General features: G+C 41.4%; 1 protein-coding gene across 2 annotated transcripts in view; it reads left to right on the top strand.

Annotated features, from left to right (window-relative positions):
- The window catches only part of GLDC (glycine decarboxylase), a 99,164-nt gene that overhangs the window by 57,742 nt on the left and 20,434 nt on the right, over positions 1-20,988 (top strand). For both annotated transcript variants that reach the window (XM_064578948.1, XM_045882399.3), the window contains exons 16-18: positions 12,356-12,431; positions 19,146-19,271; positions 20,694-20,843. In XM_064578948.1, coding sequence (XP_064435018.1) covers positions 12,356-12,431; positions 19,146-19,271; positions 20,694-20,843 — 352 coding nt within the window. The remainder of the gene's footprint in view (positions 1-12,355; positions 12,432-19,145; positions 19,272-20,693; positions 20,844-20,988) is intronic.

Raw genomic sequence — 20,988 nt, 5'->3', positions numbered from 1 at the left:
GTCCCCATTTCTCATATTTATTTGCTGCATCTACAAACCTGGAGAGCATTTCCAGTTTGCTGAAGAAAATACCCAAATATTTCATTACCTTTCCATTTTCTACTATGCCTAGCATGGCTTGCTTTGACTTGTTCCCCCATAATAGTGTGACACTCTTAAAATCATTCAACAGCTCATAAATACACTCCAGGAATTGCTGGGTTAGAATTATGATGTAATGTTTAAGGGAGACAGAAACAGTAATTAACACCTTCCACAGATATTTAAAGTGAAAGACAAGCCGGGATTATTATTAGCTCCCTTGGCTTATAAGAGTAAGGAAGTTGTTTTCGTCTTTAAAAACAGCAAACTACGAAAATGAATGTAGATAGAGCTGTCAGTTGCTTTCCCAGAATCTCCACCTGGAAGGCTCTTAAACAAAGGTGTAAACAGGGCATAATCTATGGATCTCAAACTTTATTGTACTGCAGAATCACCTGGGGGGCTTGTTAAATTGCTAAACTTCACTACCAGAGTTCCTGATTCAGTAAGGCTGGGTTGGGGCCTGAGTATTTGCATTTCTAACAAATTTCTGGATGATGTTAATATGCTGGTTTGGCCACTATACTGTGAAAAACACTGGGGTTGCAGGCATTCACAGTCCTGACTGCTTATTAGAATTAGTTGGGGAGCCTCTGAAGAATACTGATGCTCTCCCTACTCCACAAACTAGTTGCATCAGAATCTCCTGAGGGGGAAGGTTGGAGTTCAGGAATCACGGTTTTTAATACCCTCCCCAGGTGATTCTAATGTGCATCACTGGGTTGCAGAGTGTGTTGCCCTAAACAAACACCAAAGAGGAAAGTTTAGTTAGATGACTAATATCTTCCAGTGGACTGAACTTTGAAAGTGCCCTTTGAAGACTAAGTCACGACCATCATGTGCCTATCAGGAGATGCAGAAAGGAGAATCAAACACCTGATAGTTGCTCCTCCCGTTCCACCTTTCTTGAGCTCACGATTGATGGCACTGATTAGCTCTAACATGACTCCTATCATTGGTAACCTCTGATAATGCTTTCCTATGGAGCCTGATGCAGCTCCACAATCCACCTCTCAGAGAACGCTGGGACGCCAGACAGTAGAGACCCTCCTCTGGTTAGAGACTGATTTCCCAAAGAAGCACTCAGAATGCCAGGAAGAAGAGAAAGAAGGGTGAAGGATGAAGAGAGCCATCTTTGGGGACATTGAATGCAGTGAGGAGAAGACCTCCCCTTCCCCAATTTTCTTAACTCTCAAAAGTATGTTTTGATTTTTGCAGTTTGTAAGGCTTGGAGCAGTGGTTCTCACACTTGGTCACACCCACAAGTTGTTTTTTTTTTTTTTTTTTAAGATTTTATTTGTCTGAGGGAGAAAAGAGCACAAGCAGGGGGAGCGGCAGGCAGAGGGAGAAGCAGGCTTCCCACTGAGCAAGGAGCCCGATACCAGGCTCAATCCCAGGACCCTGGGATCATGACCTGAGCCGAAGGCAGATGCTTAACCGACTGAGCCACCCAGGCGTTCCCCCACAGGATTTTCTGATTCAGTACTTGAGAACTTGTATTTCTATCAGGTTTCCAGGTGACGCTAATGCTTTGTTTGGGAACTTCAGTTTGAGAACTGCTGCTTTAAGGTACTCTTCGGATATCAGAATGGTTAGAACTGGATCTATTCAGATATTTTTGACCAGAAATTGAAGGTTAAGTATAGAATTCGGTTTATGTCAAATTAAATACAGATTGGTAAGAACATTCCAGAATATGTTGAGAGGTTTTTATTATATGCTCATTGGAAGGAGATCCAGGCAGTTTTTGGGTACTTGAGGTAAGCAACAGCATTAGACTGATTAAAATCCTATTGCTTCCAAGGTATGTGTATTGGAAAAATGTCAGTTAGTCCTGTTTTATTCCATTCATAAGATAGGAATCAGTGCCTTTTTTTTTTTACCTTATTTCCCTGGGAGTGTCTTACTACGTTGCCATGGATTGAAGTGGGTCATTTTGACACAGTAGCTGTTTTGACCATCTTACTGGGATCGGTTTTACCATGTCCGTTTCTTAGCTAATATTTCACCTGGATCACTTGGTCACTTCCTGAGCACTTGATGGTGGTATTTTTAAAATAAAGAAGTTCTTGGATCAGGGAAGTTTGACATCAAAATGCCCAACATCAAAACATAGATAGCAAGAAATCATTAATCGGTTTCCTTCTGGAGAGTGAGACTGGGAAGAATAGGAGGGGGTTGCTTGTTTTACTGATATAAATTCTTAAATCACATGAATGCATTATTTTATAATATATAATATAATATAATATAATATAATATAATATAATATAATATAATAATATAATATAAACTTAAATCCACCTATGAATTAGGTGGCAAGACCCAAGGGAGGCTGGCAGCAGAGAATAAATCAGGGTTACTCCAGGGGAAGAGTCACCACTACCACTGGAAAATCTGTGGCTGTCCCATTCCTTGGGTCACTCTCTCCAGGTTGATGAAGTCCCAGGCTACTGGAGTATCCTGTGGACTGGGAGTGGGTCACGTGTCCAACACTTTGTTAATGAGTAGTGATTGGGAATGTCTGGTCCCTTCCTGCTTCTATAGGGGGTTTAGGACCCTGCCTTTTCCCCAGACTCACACAAAATGGGAAATTCCCCTAACTAGTAAGAGGACTAAAAGGCTGTGGGTTCCCACATACACATGAAAACAGCAACAATGAATACCCAGCAAATCTCCAGCATCCTATTGGAAGACTTCCTTAGTATTTTTTTAAGATTTATTTATCTATTTGTCAGACAGAGGGGGGAGGGTAGTGCACAAGCAGGGGGAGTGGCAGGCAGAGAGAGTGGGAGAAGCAGGCTTCCCATGGGGCAAGGAACCCGATGTGGGACTTGATCTCAGGACCCTGGAATCATGACCTGAGCCAAAGGCAGGCGCTTAACCGACTGAGCCACCCAGGCGACCCTTCCTTAGTATTTCTAAGCACATTCATGCGTTGGATCATCACAGCACCATTTTCTACTTGGGCTGTCTTTGATGTCTTTACTGTTTATTTGATATGTAGTTTGCAGATATTTTCTCCCACTCTGTAGCTTGTCTTTTTGTCCTTTTAGCGGGTCTTTCGTAGAGCAAAAGTAATTATGGTGAAGTGTAATTTATCAATTTTCCTTTTATGAATTGTGCTTTTGGTTTCAAGTCTGAGAACTCTTTGCTTAGTCCTAGATTCTAAAGACTTTTTTCTGTTTATTCCTAAAAGTTTTCTAGCTCTATATTTTACATTTAAATCCATAATCCATTTTGAGATAATTTTTGTATAAAGGTAGAAGGCTTGGGTCGTCACAACCAACACCAAAGAAATAGAAACAATTATAAGAACATATTATGAGCAACTCTATGCCAGCAAATTAGATAACCTGGAAGAGATGGATGCTTTCCTAGAGATGTATCAACTACCAAAACTGAACCAGGAAGAAATAGAAAACCTGAACAGACCTATAACCACTAAGGAAATTGAAGCAGTCATCAAAAATCTCCCAAAAAAACAAAAGCCCAGGGCCAGATGGCTTCCCAGGGGAATTCTACCAAACATTTCAAGAAGAATTAATACCTATTCTTCTGAAACTGTTCCAAAAAATAGAAACGGAAGGAAAACTTCCAAACTCATTTTATGAGGCCAGCATTACCTTGATCCCCAAACCAGACAAAGACCCCATCAAAAAGGAGAATTACAGACCAATATCCCTGATGAACATGGATGCAAAAATTCTCACCAAAATACTAGCCAATAGGATCCAACAGTACATTAAAAGGATTATTCACCATGACCAAGTGGGATTTATCCCTGGGCTGCAAGGTTGGTTCAACATCCGCAAATCAATCAATGTGATACAATACATTAACAAAAGAAAGAACAAGAATCATATGATCCTCTCCATAGATGCAGAAAAAGCATTTGACAAAGTACAGTGTCCTTTCTTGATCAAAACTCTTCAGAGTATAGGGATCGAGGGTACATACCTCAATATCATAAAAGCCATCTATGAAAAACCTACAGCGAATATCATTCTCAATGGGGAAAAACTGAGAGCTCTCCCCCTAAGGTCAGGAACGCGGCAGGGATGTCCACTATCACCACTGCTATTCAACATAGTATTGGAAGTCCTAGCCACAGCAATCAGACAACAAAAAGAAATCAAAGGCATCCAAATTGGCAAAGAAGAAGTCAAACTCTCACTCTTTGCAGATGATATGATACTTTATGTGGAAAACCCAAAAGATTCCACCCCAAAACTGCTAGAACTCATACAGGAATTCAGTAAAGTGGCAGGATATAAAATCAATGCACAGAAGTCAGTGGCATTCCTATACACCAACAACAAGACAGAAGAAAGAGAAATTAAGGAGTCGATCCCATTTACAATTGCACCCAAAACCATAAGATACCTAGGAATAAATCTAACCAAAGAGACAAAGGATCTGTACTCAGAAAACTATAAAATACTCATGAAAGAAATTGAGGAAGACACAAAGAAATGGAAAAACATTCCATGCTCATGGATTGGAAGAACAAATATTCTGAAGATGTCAATGCTACCTAGAGCAATCTACACATTCAATGCAATCCCCATCAAAATACCATCCACTTTTTTCAAAGAAATGGAACAAATAATCCTAAAATTTGTATGGAACCAGAAAAGACCCCGCATAGCCAGAGGAATGTTGAAAAAGAAAAGCAAAGCTGGCGGCATCACAATTCTGGACTTCAAGCTCTTTTACAAAGCTGTCATCATCAAGACAGCATGGTACTGGCACAAAAACAGACACATAGATCAATGGAACAGAATAGAGAACCCAGAAATGGACCCTCAACTCTATGGTCAACTAATCTTCGACAAAGCAGGAAAGAATGTCCAATGGAACAAAGACAGTCTCTTCAACAAATGGTGTTGGGAAAATTGGATAGCCACATGCAGAAGAATGAAACGACCATTTCCTTACACCACACACAAAAATAGACTCCAAATGGTTGAAAGACCTCAATGTGAGACAGGAGTCCATCCAAATCCTAAAGGCGAACACAGGCAGCAACCTCTTTGACCTCAGCCAAAGCAACTTCTTCCTAGAAACATCGCCAAAGGCAAGGGAAGCAAGGGCAAAAATGAACTACTGGGACTTTATCAAGATAAAAAGCTTTTGCAAAGCAAAGGAAACAGTCAACAAAACCAAAAGACAACCGACAGAATGGGAGAAGATATTTGCAAATGACATATCAGATAAAGGGCTAGTATCCAAAATCTATAAAGAACTTATCAAACTCAACACCCAAAGAACAAAGAACCCAATCAAGAAATGGGCAGAAGACATGAACAGACATTTTTCCAAAGAAGACATCCAAATGGCCAACAGACACATGAAAAAGTGCTCAATATCGCTCAGCATCAGGGAAATCCAAATCAAAACCTCAATGAGATACCACCTCACACCAGTCAGAATGGCTAAAATTAACCAGTCAGGAAACGACAGATGTTGGCGGGGATGCGGAGAAAGGGGAACCCTCCTACACTGTTGGTGGGAATGCAAGCTGGTGCAGCCACTCTGGAAAACAGTATGGAGGTTCCTCAAAAAGTTGAAAATAGAGCTACCATATGATCCAGGAATTGCACTACTGGGTATTTACCCCAAAGATACAAAAGTAGGGATCCGAAGGGGTACGTGCACCCCGATGTTTATAGCAGCAATGTCCACAATAGCCAAAGTGTGGAAAGAGCCAAGATGTCCATCGACAGATGAGTGGATAAAGAAGATGTGGTATATATATACAATGGAATATTATGCAGCCATCAAAAGGAATGAGATCTTGCCATTTGCAATGACGTGGATGGAACTGGAGGGTATTATGTTGAGTGAAATAAGTCAAACAGAGAAAGACATGTATCATATGATCTCACTGATATGAGGAATTCTTAATCGCAGGAAACAAACTGAGTGTTGTTGGAGTGGGGGGTGGGGTGGGAGGGATGGGGTGACTGGGTGATAGTCACTGGGGAGGGTATGTGCTCTGGTAAGTGCTGTGAATTGTGCAAGACTGTTGAATCTCAGATCTGTACCTCTGAAACAAATAATGCAATATATGTTAAAAAAAAAAGAAGAAGAAGGTAGCGGGAGGGGAAGAATGAAGTGGGGGAAATCGGAGGGGTAGAGGAACCATGAGAGACGATGGACTCTGAAAAACAAACAGGGTTCTGGAGGGGAGGGGGGTGGGAGGATGGGTTAGCCTGGTGGTGGGTATTAAAGAGGGCACGTTCTGCATGGAGCACTGGGTGTTGTGCACAAACAATGAATCATGGAACACTTCATCTAAAACTAATGATGTAATGTATGGGGATTAACATAAGAATTAAAAAAAAATTGGAAAATTAAAAAAAAAAAGAAAGAAGAAGGCTTGGGTCGACCTATGCGTGTCTGACTGCTCCAGCACTATTTGTTGAAAAGGCTGTTGTTCCTCCACCTCTTTGCTTTTGCAACTTTGTAAAGAATCAGTTTGGCTTATTTACATGAATTGATTTCTGGTTTCTATAGTCTAACCCATTGATCTACATGTCTGTCCCTCCCCCAGTAACACACAATCTTGATTCCTGTAGGTATATAATAAGTCTTGGCATCAGATAGACTGATGCCTCCCACTTTCTTCTTTTTCAAAGTGTAGCTATTCTAGTTACTTTGCCTTGCATATAAATTTTCTTTTCTTTTTTTTTAAGATTTTATTTATTTATTTGAGAGAGAATGAGATAGAGAGAGAGCATGAGAGGGGGGAGGGTCAGAGGGAGAAGCAGACTCCCTGCCAAGCAGGGAGCCCGATGCGGGACTCGATCCCGGGACTCCAGGATCATGACCTGAGCCGAAGGCAGTCGCTTAACCGACTGAGCCACCCAGGCGCCCTTGCATATAAATTTTCAAATAAACTTGTTTATATCTACAGAAATCTTGGTTTTATTGGATAATGATATATATATTTTAGCTTCCATATGTTGCAATGTATACAATGGGCTAGATGCTAGTTGTTAGATAGTATAAGATGGTTAAAGGGAAACAATTCATTTCATATTTAAATGTACAATTTATTCATAAAAGAATGATTTCTCATGAAGAATGTCTTTTTAAATGTAATAATTTAAAAAATACCAAAAGTAACTTCTCAGGAAATTCAACTATTATTAAAAATAAAATAGGCCCCAGGTGCCCGGGTGGCAGAGATGGTCAAGCCTCCAACTTTTGGTTTTGGCTCAGGTCATGATCTCAGGGTCATGAGATTGAGCCCTGTGTCGGGCTCTGTGCTCAGCGGGATATCGGCTTGAGATTCTCTCCCTCTTCCCCTCTCCCACTTTCTCTCTCTCTTGCAAATAAATCTTTCTTTTTTCTTTTTTTAAAGTTTCATTTATTTATTTGAGAGAGAGAGAGAGAAACAGAGCACAAGCAGAGGGAACTGAAGGCAGGGGGAAAAAGCAGGCTCCCCGCTGAGCAAGTAGCCTGATGTGGGGCTCTGGATCATGACCTGAGCTGACGGCAGATGCTTAACTGACCGAGCCACCCAGGTGTCCCAATAAATAAATCTTTAAAAAGAAATAGAATAGGCCCACTGACTTATAAACAGCATAAAAGAGAACTTCTCTTAAGTCACACACTAAATGTGGCCATCAGTGTGCAAAATATAGTAATGAGGTTAAAAATATAAAATTATTTCCATAAGAATATCTAGAGGAAAATTAAAACAATAGATCTGGTAAATCTAGATACTTGATAATTAAAAAAATGTATAAATCTTAAATTACTGGCACCAAAATTTTAAAATGGTAGGATCCATAACATGATCATTTTCTTGAGGGCACATTTTTAGCTGCTTTTGATTTGTATAAATACAGTATCCTAGTAGAGAACACAAATACTGTTTTCTTAGTACAATTGCAGTATAATTCAGCAGGACTTTTGGTGACCGCTGGAGGTCACCTTAAATCGTAAATTATAACATTCTGCAGTCTTGTAAAATGTGTTCTATGTATAAGTATAAAAACCATGAAGAAATATTTCTTTTAAAAAGAGCAGCTATGATAATCTGTCTCTAAATATTCCAAAGCAGCCAACTTCTGAGGAATTTCTATGGTGTCTGTGAAGTCAGTCACCATATTCTTTCAGCAGATTGAAGAGTTTTTTTCATGACTGGTCAAAGATTACTTCTGTGATCAGTGATAAATGTACACAGTAACTGACCAAAATGCCTTCTTTACAGGATGCAATTCATTCATAATCTTAATCCATCTTTAGTTTTATGCTTAGGAAGTGCTTTCCACCTGTGACCACTGGCCATGCATGTTCTTTACAGTCCTAAGTCCTCTTCATCACAGACAGATCATCTACTATCATATTTGTAACATACAGCAGAAGTCTCTAACTGTCCCTTGGGATTGATCTTGTGTAATGGTACAATAAAAATTTGTTCCAAAGATGTAAAAATGTAACCCTTCCAGGTAGAACTAAGTTGTAGTATTTCTAAATCCCAACCTTTTTGCCCAGGGTTCTTAGCAGAGGTAAAGTGATAAACATCTTTGACGTTTATTGTGTCCTTAAACTCTTGTTTTGTCTTGGCAAAAGAGCTGAACTATCACCCTGGCCCTGTTACGTCATCTTCAAATAAATTCACATTGAGTAGCTCCCTGAAATTGTACTTAGGATGCTACACTGATACTAATAGAGTCTACGTTAAGTCATTACAAAACTGTGGAACCCCATCAACTCCATCTTATTTTCACCTTGTGGCACATTGCTCTTATTCTAGCTTCTTCTAGTCCATAGAATGAGTCTGGGTTTTGGAGGAAGTCATCGCTGGAGTTCACTCATTCTGTGTTAAGCAGTATAATGTGTAGCAGTTCTTCCAGCAGCCTGAATAAATGCCAAGACTGGAGGACTTTGTTTTTCTAAGACAGTTGAAGCCTATGCTCACTTGGCACTTCTGTGGGGCTGAAGCTCCCCGCCCACTGGTGTCCTTCTTTCTGTGGCCAGCTCTGTAGGTCCAGGCCACCAATGACTTCAATTTAAATAGATGTCAGAAAACCACTATCCTTGCTGATACTCCACGTGAGTAGTTCGTTCTCTGATAGACTCTCAATCGGGGTTATGGAGCCAAGCCTTTATTTTTCATAATAATTTTCCACCAACAGGTGGCGCTCATAATTCCCTTTCTTTTAATAGAACCCCAGTAATAGGCTTATGTGGCCTTTAGAACATACCTTTTGCGCTTTTCAAGGTGCCGCATCCAGCATTTTTTATCAAATCTTTAGCATATTTCCTTTCTCTTGGATTACGGGCTCATAGTTCCAGACTCTTTCGTTCCTGGTCTGAGCACTTTGTTTGGCTTTCCAACAAAACAAGATGAGCAGAAGTTGTGAGAAAAACACCGGGCCATTAGTTGAGGCTCCTTTCCATGGAGGAAAGGATGACAATGTTGACTGCCTGGGCTGGAGATGGTAACTCAATTTTGAACAAATTTACTCAGCAGTTATTGCAGATCTACTCCATGCAGAGTACTGTTCTATGCTTTCTGAGACCTAGGACCTACTCTCAGAGTTTACACTCTGAGACAAGACAGGCACACAAAGTAAATATGAGTTCTATAATCCTTTTCCATGTACAGCACATGTATAGGATTGTATTAACTGAAGAGTGAGCAAAATGCTATGAGTGCATATGGGTGCAATTTATTATCCCTATTTTAGAGATGAGAATGTAGAGGCATAGAGAGGCTAAGTAGCTAGTGATGTGGGTGGTTTGCTGAAGCATATTCATTTTTCTGCTCCCAAAATAAAAATATCATGTGAACTACAACTATTTTTTCAAAACCTGGAAAATGGGATACTGGCGTCTGCCTCACTCCCTAGAAGAGAGCAGAGGCAGAGCTCACTCAGTGTAAGCGATAAGGGACTGCGTGCCCCAGGTCTTACAGGGACAGGTATTCTTTAATGTGAAGCTAAACCTCCTCGTTCTCTCAGTCAGACAAGGGTTCTGTGAAGGAAAACCACAGCTCTGACTCTTTTGGGGAGCACAGCATGCTCAGAGGAGCGGCATGGCTTACATGGGAAGCATGAGCCTCCTTGAGAGGCCAACTTTTACTGAAGTCTAAAATCTGCCACTGTTGGCCATTTGGGCATGTAATACTCAGACCTCAGTTTCTTTTCGTGCAAAATGGGGGCAATGGTACCTACCTCATGGGCGTATTGGGAGAATTAAATAGGATGATGAAAAATGCTTGGTGGTGACCACCACAACAAGGGCTACTGTTTCCCTGTGCTTATTCTGTGCAGCGTGCCTGGTAAATAGGAAGTGCTTAATTAATGGAGCAGTTTATACTTATTACTGTTACTTCGCTCATCTACCCTATCTCATTGCTCTGCAAATCACCGTTTTCCTTCTCTTTCTCCAGCCACACTCCACACCCTTCACCCTCAGATGCTACCCTGTTCTCTGTCCTCTCCTAAGTCCTCATTTCTGCTATCTCCTGACACCAGATATCAGTGTCCCCACAACAGTTTGCAAACATTTCAAATCCAACTGTTCGATCCTAGTGTTCTCTCGAAAAAAATTCCAGTGCTCAAAATTTTAGCTTTTGGTTTAGAAATAGAAGTTTATCTAGTTTGTTGTTAAACCGTGTGCTTTTAGAGTATGATCTCAATATTATGGGGGTGATTAGAAAGGATGAATGCCAAAACCACTGGGCCTTTTCCAGAGTTAAAGAATGGTGTAATTTTGTGAAATAGAGGAAATACGCATTTTGAATGGGATTTAGAAACCTATTACTCACTTCCCTTTCCTTCCTGCAGAGATTACTGAGAACGTTAAGTAACAGTTTATGAATTGACTCAGCATCACTCACTGGACTGTTAGTCATTAAGTGTGCTCTAAAAGTGGTGCCTTCAAGGACTGCTTAGTTGGGTATGGCCAGCCTCTAGCAGCCACGTGCATGTGGGGCCTGGGAAAGCTCACCCAAGAGACTAATGGGAATGTTGCCACATTCAAAGTGCATAGTTCCTTTGGGGGTAATCTGATCACTGACTAAAAATGTGGTGGTATTGAGAAATTGTGGTTTTAGGTGTAATAATCGTAGTTACATATATATATTTTAAAAAGATTTTATTTATTTTATTTTTATTTTTTTAATTTAAATTCAATTAATTAATGTATAATGTATTATTAGTTTCAGAGGTAGAGGTCAGTGATTCATCAGTCTGCCCTCCTTTATTTTATTTTAATCTTTAAAGATTTTATTTATTTATTTGACAGAGAGAGAGCGAGAGCAGGAACACAAGCAGGGGGAGTGGGAGAGGGAGAAGCAGGCTTCCCGCAGAGCAGGGAGCCCGATGCGGGGCTCTATCCCAGGACTCTGGGATCATGACCTGAGCCAAAGGCAGACACTTAACAACTGAGCCACCCAGGCGCCCCTGCCCTCCTTTATTTTAGAGAGAAAAAGTGAGAGAGTGTGTGCACACATGCATGTGGAGGGGAGGGGCAGAGGGAGAGGGAGGGAGAGGGAGAGAGAAACCCAAGCAGACTCCATGCTGAGCATGAAGCCCAATGTGGGGCTTGATCTCACAACCCTGAGATGAGACCTGAGCCAAAACCAAGAGTTGGATGCCCAACTGACTGCCCAACACAGATGCCCCTGTAGCTGTATTTTAAAAAATAATTGTTATCTTTGAAAGATACACACTGAAGTTTGAATTGATAAAATGATAATGATGCTTGAGTTTTACCTCAAAATAACATAGTTCAGGGGGCCTGGCTGGCTTAGTCCGAAGAGCATGCAACTCTTGATCTCAGGGTTGTGAGTTCAAGCCCAAGGTTGGTCATGGAGCCTACTTAAATAATAATCTAGTTCAGAGTGAGGGGGCTAGTGAGGGATATAGTTGGAAAAAGATTGACTGTATCTGAGAATTGTTAAAGCTGGGTGATAGGTACATGGCAGCTCCTTATATTCTTCTGTTTTTGTATAATTTTGAAATTTTCTGTAATAGAAATGAATTCTTAGGTGCATCGTCCTGAGCAAGACTTGAAAGGCTCATCTCTGAGTAGCAGTGGGTGAGTTTTAGTACCAAGACCAAGTGCCATTCTGTGGTTGTTCAAGAACTTATAGGCTGGTGCAGCGATCCTTGGTGAGCTTTCCATGGTGTCAGGTAGTGTGTTTGGGTCACATGTTGGTGAACATGCTGCCCATGCCCAAAGAATATTGAATGAGTAAATGAAAGTAAAGAGGCCCAAAGCCCTGATGCTCTTCTTATCTTTGCAGCGGAGCCCAGGGGGAATATGCTGGGCTGGCCACCATCCGAGCTTACTTCGACGGGAAAGGAGAGGGACACAGGACAGTGAGTATGGACAGGTGGTGGGTGCTCACCACCGGGTGGCAGTGGGTCCAACTCTCTCCCTCTAAGCCTTCTTGTAAGCAGCTAGGGAACATATAATCAAGAGACAGATTTCTTTGAACTGGCCATTACGGTCCTTGTCCCCAAGACATTTCACTGGACCATTTTAAGAGAAAACATTTGCTCAAACCCAGTGTGTAAAAGTCAGCCGGTTTTTAGATTCTTCATTATAAAATACAGGCAACTAGCCATAAATAATCTTGTAGTTTTAATAAAACCAGAAATGGACTGAGATTGGGCCACCACCTACTGTACCCCACTTACTTGGGCAGCCAGAACAAACCTGGAACCCTTTTCTCTAACTCTCCTGGGAGCAAAGGAAGGAAAGGACAGGAATGTTACAATTCCAGGTCTTAGGCCTGGACAAAGGGCAGAGACCAACCTTTAACTGTTTTGTAACTCCTATACTGTGACTAGGCACAGTTCTCGTTTCTGTATGCTCAAAAAATTTTTATTGAGGGGTGCCTGGCTGGCTCAGTTGGTGGAGCACGTGACTCTTTTTTTTTTTTTTTAATATTTTATTTATTTATTTGACAGAGAGACAGAGAGGGAACACAAGCAGGGGGAGTGGGAGAGGGAGAAGCAGGCTCCCCGCTGAGCAGGGAGCCCTATGCATGACATGAGCAGAAGGCAGATGCTTAACCAGCCACCCAGGCATCCCGGACCATGTGACTCTTAATCTCAGGGTCATGAGTTCGAGCCCCACGTTGGGTGTAGACATTACTTTAAAAAAGTAGAGGGGGAGGGAGAGAGAGAATCCTGAGCAGGTTCCATGCCCAGCGCGGAACCGGACGTGGGGCTCAATCCCACGAACCCAAGATCACGACCCGAGCTGAAACTTAACTGACTGAGCCACCCAGGCACCCCATAAATAAATGTTTAATAAAATATTTACTAAATAAGTAAATTCCCTATTGAGAATTGTCATCTCTAAGCAGCAAAAGAAGACATGGAACAGAGTTCATGGTTCTGCTTCAGTTTTTGCTTTGGGTATGAGAGTCTAGTCTCCAGGGTCCAAACTGCACTTGGGGCCTCTGTAGGGACCAGCAGAGGTGCTAATGGTCTTGACTGGACTCCACTAATCCCCAGAGGCAGTGCTTCTAGCAGTTATCTGACCTAGGCTTCCAAGTGTGGTAAAAGAGACTATGTTTCTGAGGTCTTCATTTTGGTGATGAGCAACAGTAAGCTAGAACTTCCACTGAGCTGTAGACATGGAGTTCTTCTTCTTTTTTTTTTTTAATGGCTGTATTCTAGTAAACCTTTATTTATGGAGACCGAAATTTGAATGTCCCATAATTTTCATATGTCAGGAAATAATGTGGATTTTTTTCAACCTTTTAAATTAACTCACAAGTCATATAAAAACAGTAGTGGATTGATACAGTGTTGGCTTGTAGGTTGCAGTTTTCTGACCCCTGCTCTAGCAGAGGAAAGCACACTTGACGGCAAACTGTGCATAAGTATAGAGAAACAAAAAGGACTGCTTTGACGTTCAAGAAACGTTCTTGCAGGCATTCCACGGATTCCGTGATGTTCGAGAAATGTTCTAGCAGGCATTCCACAGATTCCGTGATATCTGAGGGTCATTCCCCATTTATGGAGAAGTAACAAAGCGCAGCGAGACTCATTCACACCAGGTGGTAAGCACCTGCCCTCGCTGCCTGTGCCCACATGGTTTGTTCCTCAGACAAGACCCCCCCACACACACACTTTCACTTTCTCTAATTTCACCATTTCCAAACGGAAGTCAGGCCAAAAATCAGAGCGCAGGTTCTAAGTATATGCCAAATTCTTAATATCAGGAGGTAGCTGTTCTTTTGTTATATTAGAAGGGAAAAAAAGACATATATTCATATACACAGAGCCTTGTGTAAGCACGCTTACAAATTCCTGCTGAGGTCTCAGAAGCTGAACTGTGGAAAGGAGGTCAAATTGGATAACGCAAGCACCCAAATAAAATGGCTTTCCTTGCCCATTCTCATGGCCCTCCACAGGCAGGCTTGGCAGTGAACAGGCCAGTACAGAGAGGACAGTGGGTAGGGGTTGGGAGCAGGACAAAAGTGACTGCCCATCCCAGGAGAGTTAGAGAAAAGGGTGCCAGGCTCGTTCTGGCTGCCCAAGTAAGTGGGGTACAGTAGATGGTGGCCCAGTCTCAGTCCATTTCTGGTGTTATTAAACTAGATTATTTATGGGTAGTTGCCTATATTTTGCAATGAAGAATCTAAAAACTGTTTTACTTCCCTTTCAAAAAGAAGGAGGGGAAAAAAAAGAACATTTTCTTCCTCCTTCTCCTGTTTATTTATCCTGATTCCACAAGTGTGTTTTCCCAGGCCTTTAACTTAGTTGGGCAGTCGAACTGATTTTCAAAGAATTTTGAAAAAGAGGACATTCATTAATTGAGTAATTATTCAATACTGGTCATATACAAGGTACTATGTGGGGTGCCTGGGTGACTCAGTTGGTTAAGCGACTGTCTTCAGCTCAGGTCATGATCCTGGAGTCCCAGGATCGAGTCCCGCGTTGGGCTCCTTGCTCAGCGGGGAGCCTGCTTCTCCCTCTGACCCTCCCCTGTCTCATGTGCCATCTCTCTCTCATTCTCTATCTCTCAAATAAATAAAATCTTTAAAAAAAAAAAAAAGGTACTATGTGTGCCAGTCCAGAGTTAAATCAAGTCATAACTAAGATAGACACAGTCCCTGACACACCAACTTGGTTTTTTTCACTTGGGTTTTCTAGTAGTTTTGAATTCTTTCATTTTCTTTCTTTCTTTTTTTTTTTTTAAATGATTTTATTTATTTATTTGACAGAGAGACAGAGAGGGAACACATGCAGAGGGAGTGGGAGATGGAGAAGCAGGCTCCCTGCAGAGCAGGGAGCCCAACATGGGACTTGATCCCAGGACCCTGGGATTATGACCTGAGCCGAAGGCAGATGCTTAACCTTAAGCCTGAGCCACCCCGACACCCTGAAATTTTTAATTTTCTAAGGAAGGGTTAGTTTAGAACTAGAATTTTTCTTTAGCATCAGAAAGGAAACACTGAAGCTCCCGTTGCCCAGGGAAAGGACACCAGGTGACTGACAGTAAAAGTCTCCTTTCTGTTTTTCCTCTCTGGCTTCCTCATGCTGAGGTAGCCACTGGAATGCCTCCTTGTTATCCTCTTTAACCACAAGGTGTCTGGGAAGACTGGGAAGGGATCCGTTCATCCTATGTGACCACGTTACCTCCTTTGCCTCAACCCCTCTCCTGCCCAGAGGCTTTGTAGAGAGACCTCGAGATCTACAATGTGGTGCTTATGGAAGGCTGGAGATGAGCTAATAACAAAGGGCCAGCTAACACCCAGGTTCCGTCTACTCCGTGATGCTTCCCATCCCTCATTGTTTCCTAGTTCACCAGTGTGACACCAGGAAATATCTGTGAATGTCCAGGAGTTGGGGACCAAACTGGAAAGGTCAAGGAGAAGGAATGAAAGAACTTTTGACTGCACCTGGGCAGAGTTCTTCACTAACTCCCAGACCCTTTCTTGCCCATTTTCCCTCTCTGTGTTTTTCAGTCCTCCCTTCTCTGTCTGTCCCCCTGTGTGTGATGTTTCTTCTCTCACCGTTGTCCACACTGCTATCACCGCGTGTCCTTGTTCTATTCTGAAGGACGGAGAACTCGATGCAGCAGTTTTGGGAGGGAGAGGCAGCGAAGGCTGCCCAGTCCCCGAGCTTGTAGAAATACAGAATTCTTAAGTTTGGAAATGTTGGCATCCTTTCTAGATTAAAGATGTTATTTAAAGCAGTGTTTTCAGTTGGAGAAGAAGAAAATGACTTATTGCTCAAATAATCAGGGAGGATTTTTCCACATCAGAGAAGTCCAAGGCAGCTGCTGCTGCACAATAGACTCTAATGGAATCCAGTAAAATATATCCTTCTTTTTTGAAAAGGAGTGTGGGGAAATCATGTGCTTCAGAACCTCCCGGGTTCCTGATAGTTCTTATTTCAAGCTGTTTTGGGCAGTTATTTTCACGTCTGCTCTTAGGTTAAATTTCAGAGGTTCCTAAAATGCAACAGCCAAGTTCCTGATTTACCAGTTTAATTTCGGAGAATATAAATTTATTTAACAAATACTTACCAGGCACTATCTGAAACCCTTTATAATTAATAATTCAATTTGCTAGTCAAATATTAACTCAGATTTGCTGATCAGAGATGAGATTCTTATACAAAGGGGAAACATTAACCCTTAGAAAACACCAAAAACCACCACCGCACCCCCTGCCGAACGTGTATGGAAGTATTTTTCTCTTCTCAACTGTCTGAGATGATGTAGTAGCCTTTGGTTGTTAGATTTTATTAGTGGTAAGAAATTTATTTCCCTTGCAAAGGAACACTGCTCCTTAATCCCTCATTCATTCAGCAAGTGTTGGAGGATGAGGTATGGGTTGGGTCTACACCAGGTACATTGCAGAGTTGGAAAAACAGAGCATCCATCTAAATGGGCATAAATGCACCAAAGAGGATTGTTTTAGATAAACTAAAGCACCAAATCTGGGTCCTGTTATTTCCATGTCCCTTGTGACCCCACAATTTTAAAGTGAGGAAAAATTACCATTAAAAATTCCCCAAAAAATTATTAAATAAAATTTCCTATTTCCGCATAGAAAACCAGAAATGTATAACAGCAACCTATAAATGAGTCATTGACAAAACCACTGAGACGTTTTTCTTTCTGATGCCTTACGTCAGGGTATGTATTACTTTCCTGTGGCTGCCGTAACAAATTCTCACAAACTTAGTGGCTTGACAAAACAAAAAATTATTTTCTCAGTTATGGAGTCCAGGAGTCTAAAATTGGATTTCTCTCGGCTACAGTCAAGGTGTTGGCAAGGCTACCTCCTTCTGGAGGATCCAGGAGAGAATCTGTTTCTCTGCCTCTCTGGAGGCCTTCTGCATTCCTTGGCTGGGGCCCTTCCTGCCATCACTCCATCCTCTTGTTCATTCATGAAATTTTCTACTTCCTTTGTAGTCAAACCTCCTTCTGCCTCCCTCTGCTCAGAATACTGGGGAATATATTTAGGGCCCAACTGATAATCCAGATTCCAAGATCCATAATTTCTTATCTGAAGAGCCTGATTTAATCACAAAGTCTGTTTTGCCATAAGGTAACATCCATAGATTCTGGGGATCAGGGTTGGGCATTTTGAGGGGCCCATTATTCAGTGTACCAAGGGATGGTTGACATTTTTACCTTGAATGTTTTTATTTCAGCAGAACTTCCCTGGTACAAATTCTTAATTTAGGCCTTTAACCAATATTTTATATTCATTCAAAATTTTTTAATTTGGGTATAGTTGACTATATACAATTTTAATATTTGCCTTTTCCTTCTTGATCAATGTTCTGCCCAGAAGGGCTCCTTTTATCCAAAGATCCTGTGGTAGAATAATAATAATTTATGGGAAAGGACAAGTGACTTTGGTTCTGAGAAATTAAAGAGTCAATACAATAGGGAAGCATTTAACCTAGAAAAAGGATTTGAGGACACACTGCATAACCAGCATGAGACCAATAACCATTCAAAAGAGGCATAAACTTTCTGTCAACAGAAGAGTGAGTTTGCCTTTGTGTACACGTGTGTTTTTCTTCAGTAGACAACTTTGCTGTTTTTGAGGAAACAGCTGTAAGCCAAGTTTCCCCTTCATAAATCCACTACTATAATGCCCATCCATTTCTCTTCAAGGGGTTGCAGTATTGGTCCTGGTATTTAAAAAAAGGAGGATTATTTTCAGAGGATTATTTTCATTGCTTCTCTTTGTTGCTTTCCATTGGGAAAAACTCTGTGATGCACTTTCCTGTAGCACAGCATCATCACATCTACCCCAGCATGTGTGTTTGCTTGTTCACATGATTTGTAGGAGGAAATGAAAATGATTTAAATCTGGGCATTCTAAAATTGTACCCACCATCCACCTTCTGTAAGAATTCAACTCATCTTTAAAGGCTAGCTTAGGCTCTAGCTCTGGAAATCCTTTCCCTTTACCTCTTCCACTTGAAGTGACATCCCTTACTCTGAGTTCCTGTGGCATCTGTTTATACATTTGCCAGCATTGTCCGTGAATACACGACATGCTTCCATGCTCACCTTATGATTCTTGTGGCAACTAACAGTTCAGTGCACAGAAGAAGCATCCAGTAAATGGTGACTGATGTATTAGCACTGGAAGGCCTTGGAATTATGTCTACCATTATCATCTCTTCCTGAATCTCAGCAAAGCAGAGAAGAGCACTGAAACTGTGATTTGGGCACTTGGGTTCTAGAGTTTAACTTCCAACTTCATGTTCTTATAAGATGCTTTCTACATATTATAACTGTGACAAGGTCACAGTAAGCCTGGGTCTGGTTTTTGGTATGCTGAGATAAGGGAGGAGAGTACTAATTAATATTTCAGGAGTCTTTAAAGAGCAATATTTGTGGATTCAGATGCAAACTCCTCTTTTGGACATTGTTTTACACTGTAGTAATATTGAAATTGTAGCAGATTTTAAGGCATTAGTGATCAGTTTAAATAAAGCATGTGGTGCCTATTTAATCTGTGTTCCAAGCATTTGTAGGACTTTTCTGCTGTGAATAGTCTGGTGATGATTTTTCCTCCTTCCTTTCATTCCATTCCTAAGGTTTGCCTCATTCCAAAATCAGCACATGGGACCAATCCCGCAAGTGCTCACATGGCAGGCATGAAGATTCAGCCTGTGGAGGTGGATAAATACGGGAATATTGACACAGCTCACCTCGAGGCCATGGTACCCATCTTCCACTAAACAGATGGGGGAAGTCTGGGTTGGGAAGAGGTGGTGGGGAGAAGGGACTAGATGGTTTATATCAACCTTATCTTTCTTTGCATTCTAATTAAAAGACTGCAGTTCCTCCTCTGAATGGGTCTGGGGAAAATGGAGTAATATCAGAAAACCTAACCGTCTCTATCAGAAAAATAGAAAGCAACAGTCACATTTTTGGTCCATAATAAAACCGAACATAGTCTGCTTCTTTCACTAACCGGGAGAAGGTCCTTTAAACTGAAATCCCATCCTCTTAATGCATATGTAAGAAACTGAATGAATTATTCATGGTCATAGTAAGGATACTCCTTGCAGGGCCTGCCTGCCTTCTCCTTCCTGCCCAACCTTCCTTCCCTTCCCCCATTAATAATCAAACTAGCAGTCACAGTTATTCTCAATCTTTGTGTTGGGAATTAAAACATAAATGTAGATTTTTGCAAATGTGTGTGACTGTCCCAGCCGTTACCTGCTGAATTTCGGGCAGCATTCCACCTCCTTCCTACAACACCAACCCCCACTCCCAACCTCCCAACCTCCAGGAAGAGGTTGCCTAGCAACTGTATCTGCTTTCCACTGGTGGACTGGAGGCTGCATCTTAAGAGGGAAGGAAATCAGTTGAATAGCAATGTGATTTTGTCAGGATTACTAGGCATGGAGACTGAGAACTTCATGCAACTGCCTTCAAAGGAAGCTGAAAACACACAGCACTGCTCATGTCTCCCATCCATGCCCACCCTTCCAGAGCCGCACAAAGTTTTTACCAACAGATATTCTGGGGCAGTAGTTGTAATTACTGAGTTTCCCCAATATAGGATATGACCTTTAAAAGATATTTTTTTTCATTTCCACATGAGCGTGCTCTGACTCACTGGCCAAAACAACAGGAATGTGCCTTTTATATATGTTTGCTTTCTGTGAAAAGGAAACATGAGGGAGATTTCTTTTTATCAGAGCAGAACACTCCTTATGGGAATTCTAATTTCAACAGAATGAGAGGGAAATGGAATAGGGGTGGATATGGCAAGATGAGCAGAGAGAGATTAGCTGTGAGAACAGACATGTCTGCAACCAAAAAGATCTGAAATAATTATTCAGATGACTAAAACCAAAGGAAAACTTTGGGGAGTTGAGCCTAAAATACCCAAAAATCTTCCTAATAGTCTTTTAGGTCTTTATCATGGAGACCTAGCCTGAAGGCATTTTGTTATTTCTTTGGAATTACTTAAGAGTAATGGCTGTGAATTGTTAGTGCCATCATACTTTGAGGGAATTCCAGACATGAAAAGTCCAAGACTTAATCTTTCCTAATCCTGTAAAGTAAAAAGAAAGGATCTGGCCAATAAACATTTCCTCCTTTGTCTACCTCTGCTCTTTTCTATCCCACAGGTGGATAAACATAAGGAGAACCTAGCAGCAATCATGATTACATACCCATCCACCAATGGAGTGTTTGAAGAGAACATTGGTGATGTGTGTGACCTGATCCACCAACACGGAGGACAGGTCTATCTAGACGGGGCAAATATGAATGCACAGGTAGGCAACACAAGAGGGACTCCCTGGGAAAATGGTTAAGTCAGAAGATGATTTTTTCCTCTGACTTCTGGACAGTTGTTTTACAACATATTAACTGAATTCAGAACTGTGGTTGGCTTTCTTTATTACCACTTTCAAGCAAAGT

This window comes from Mirounga angustirostris, unplaced genomic scaffold (assembly GCF_029215605.1).
Source record: "Mirounga angustirostris isolate CCGP_5_RB_7025 unplaced genomic scaffold, mMirAng1.0.hap1 SCAF_15, whole genome shotgun sequence".
Taxonomy (NCBI): Eukaryota; Metazoa; Chordata; class Mammalia; order Carnivora; family Phocidae; genus Mirounga; species Mirounga angustirostris.
Note: the sequence above shows the minus strand (reverse complement) of the source record. Positions and strands in the feature narration are given on the sequence as shown.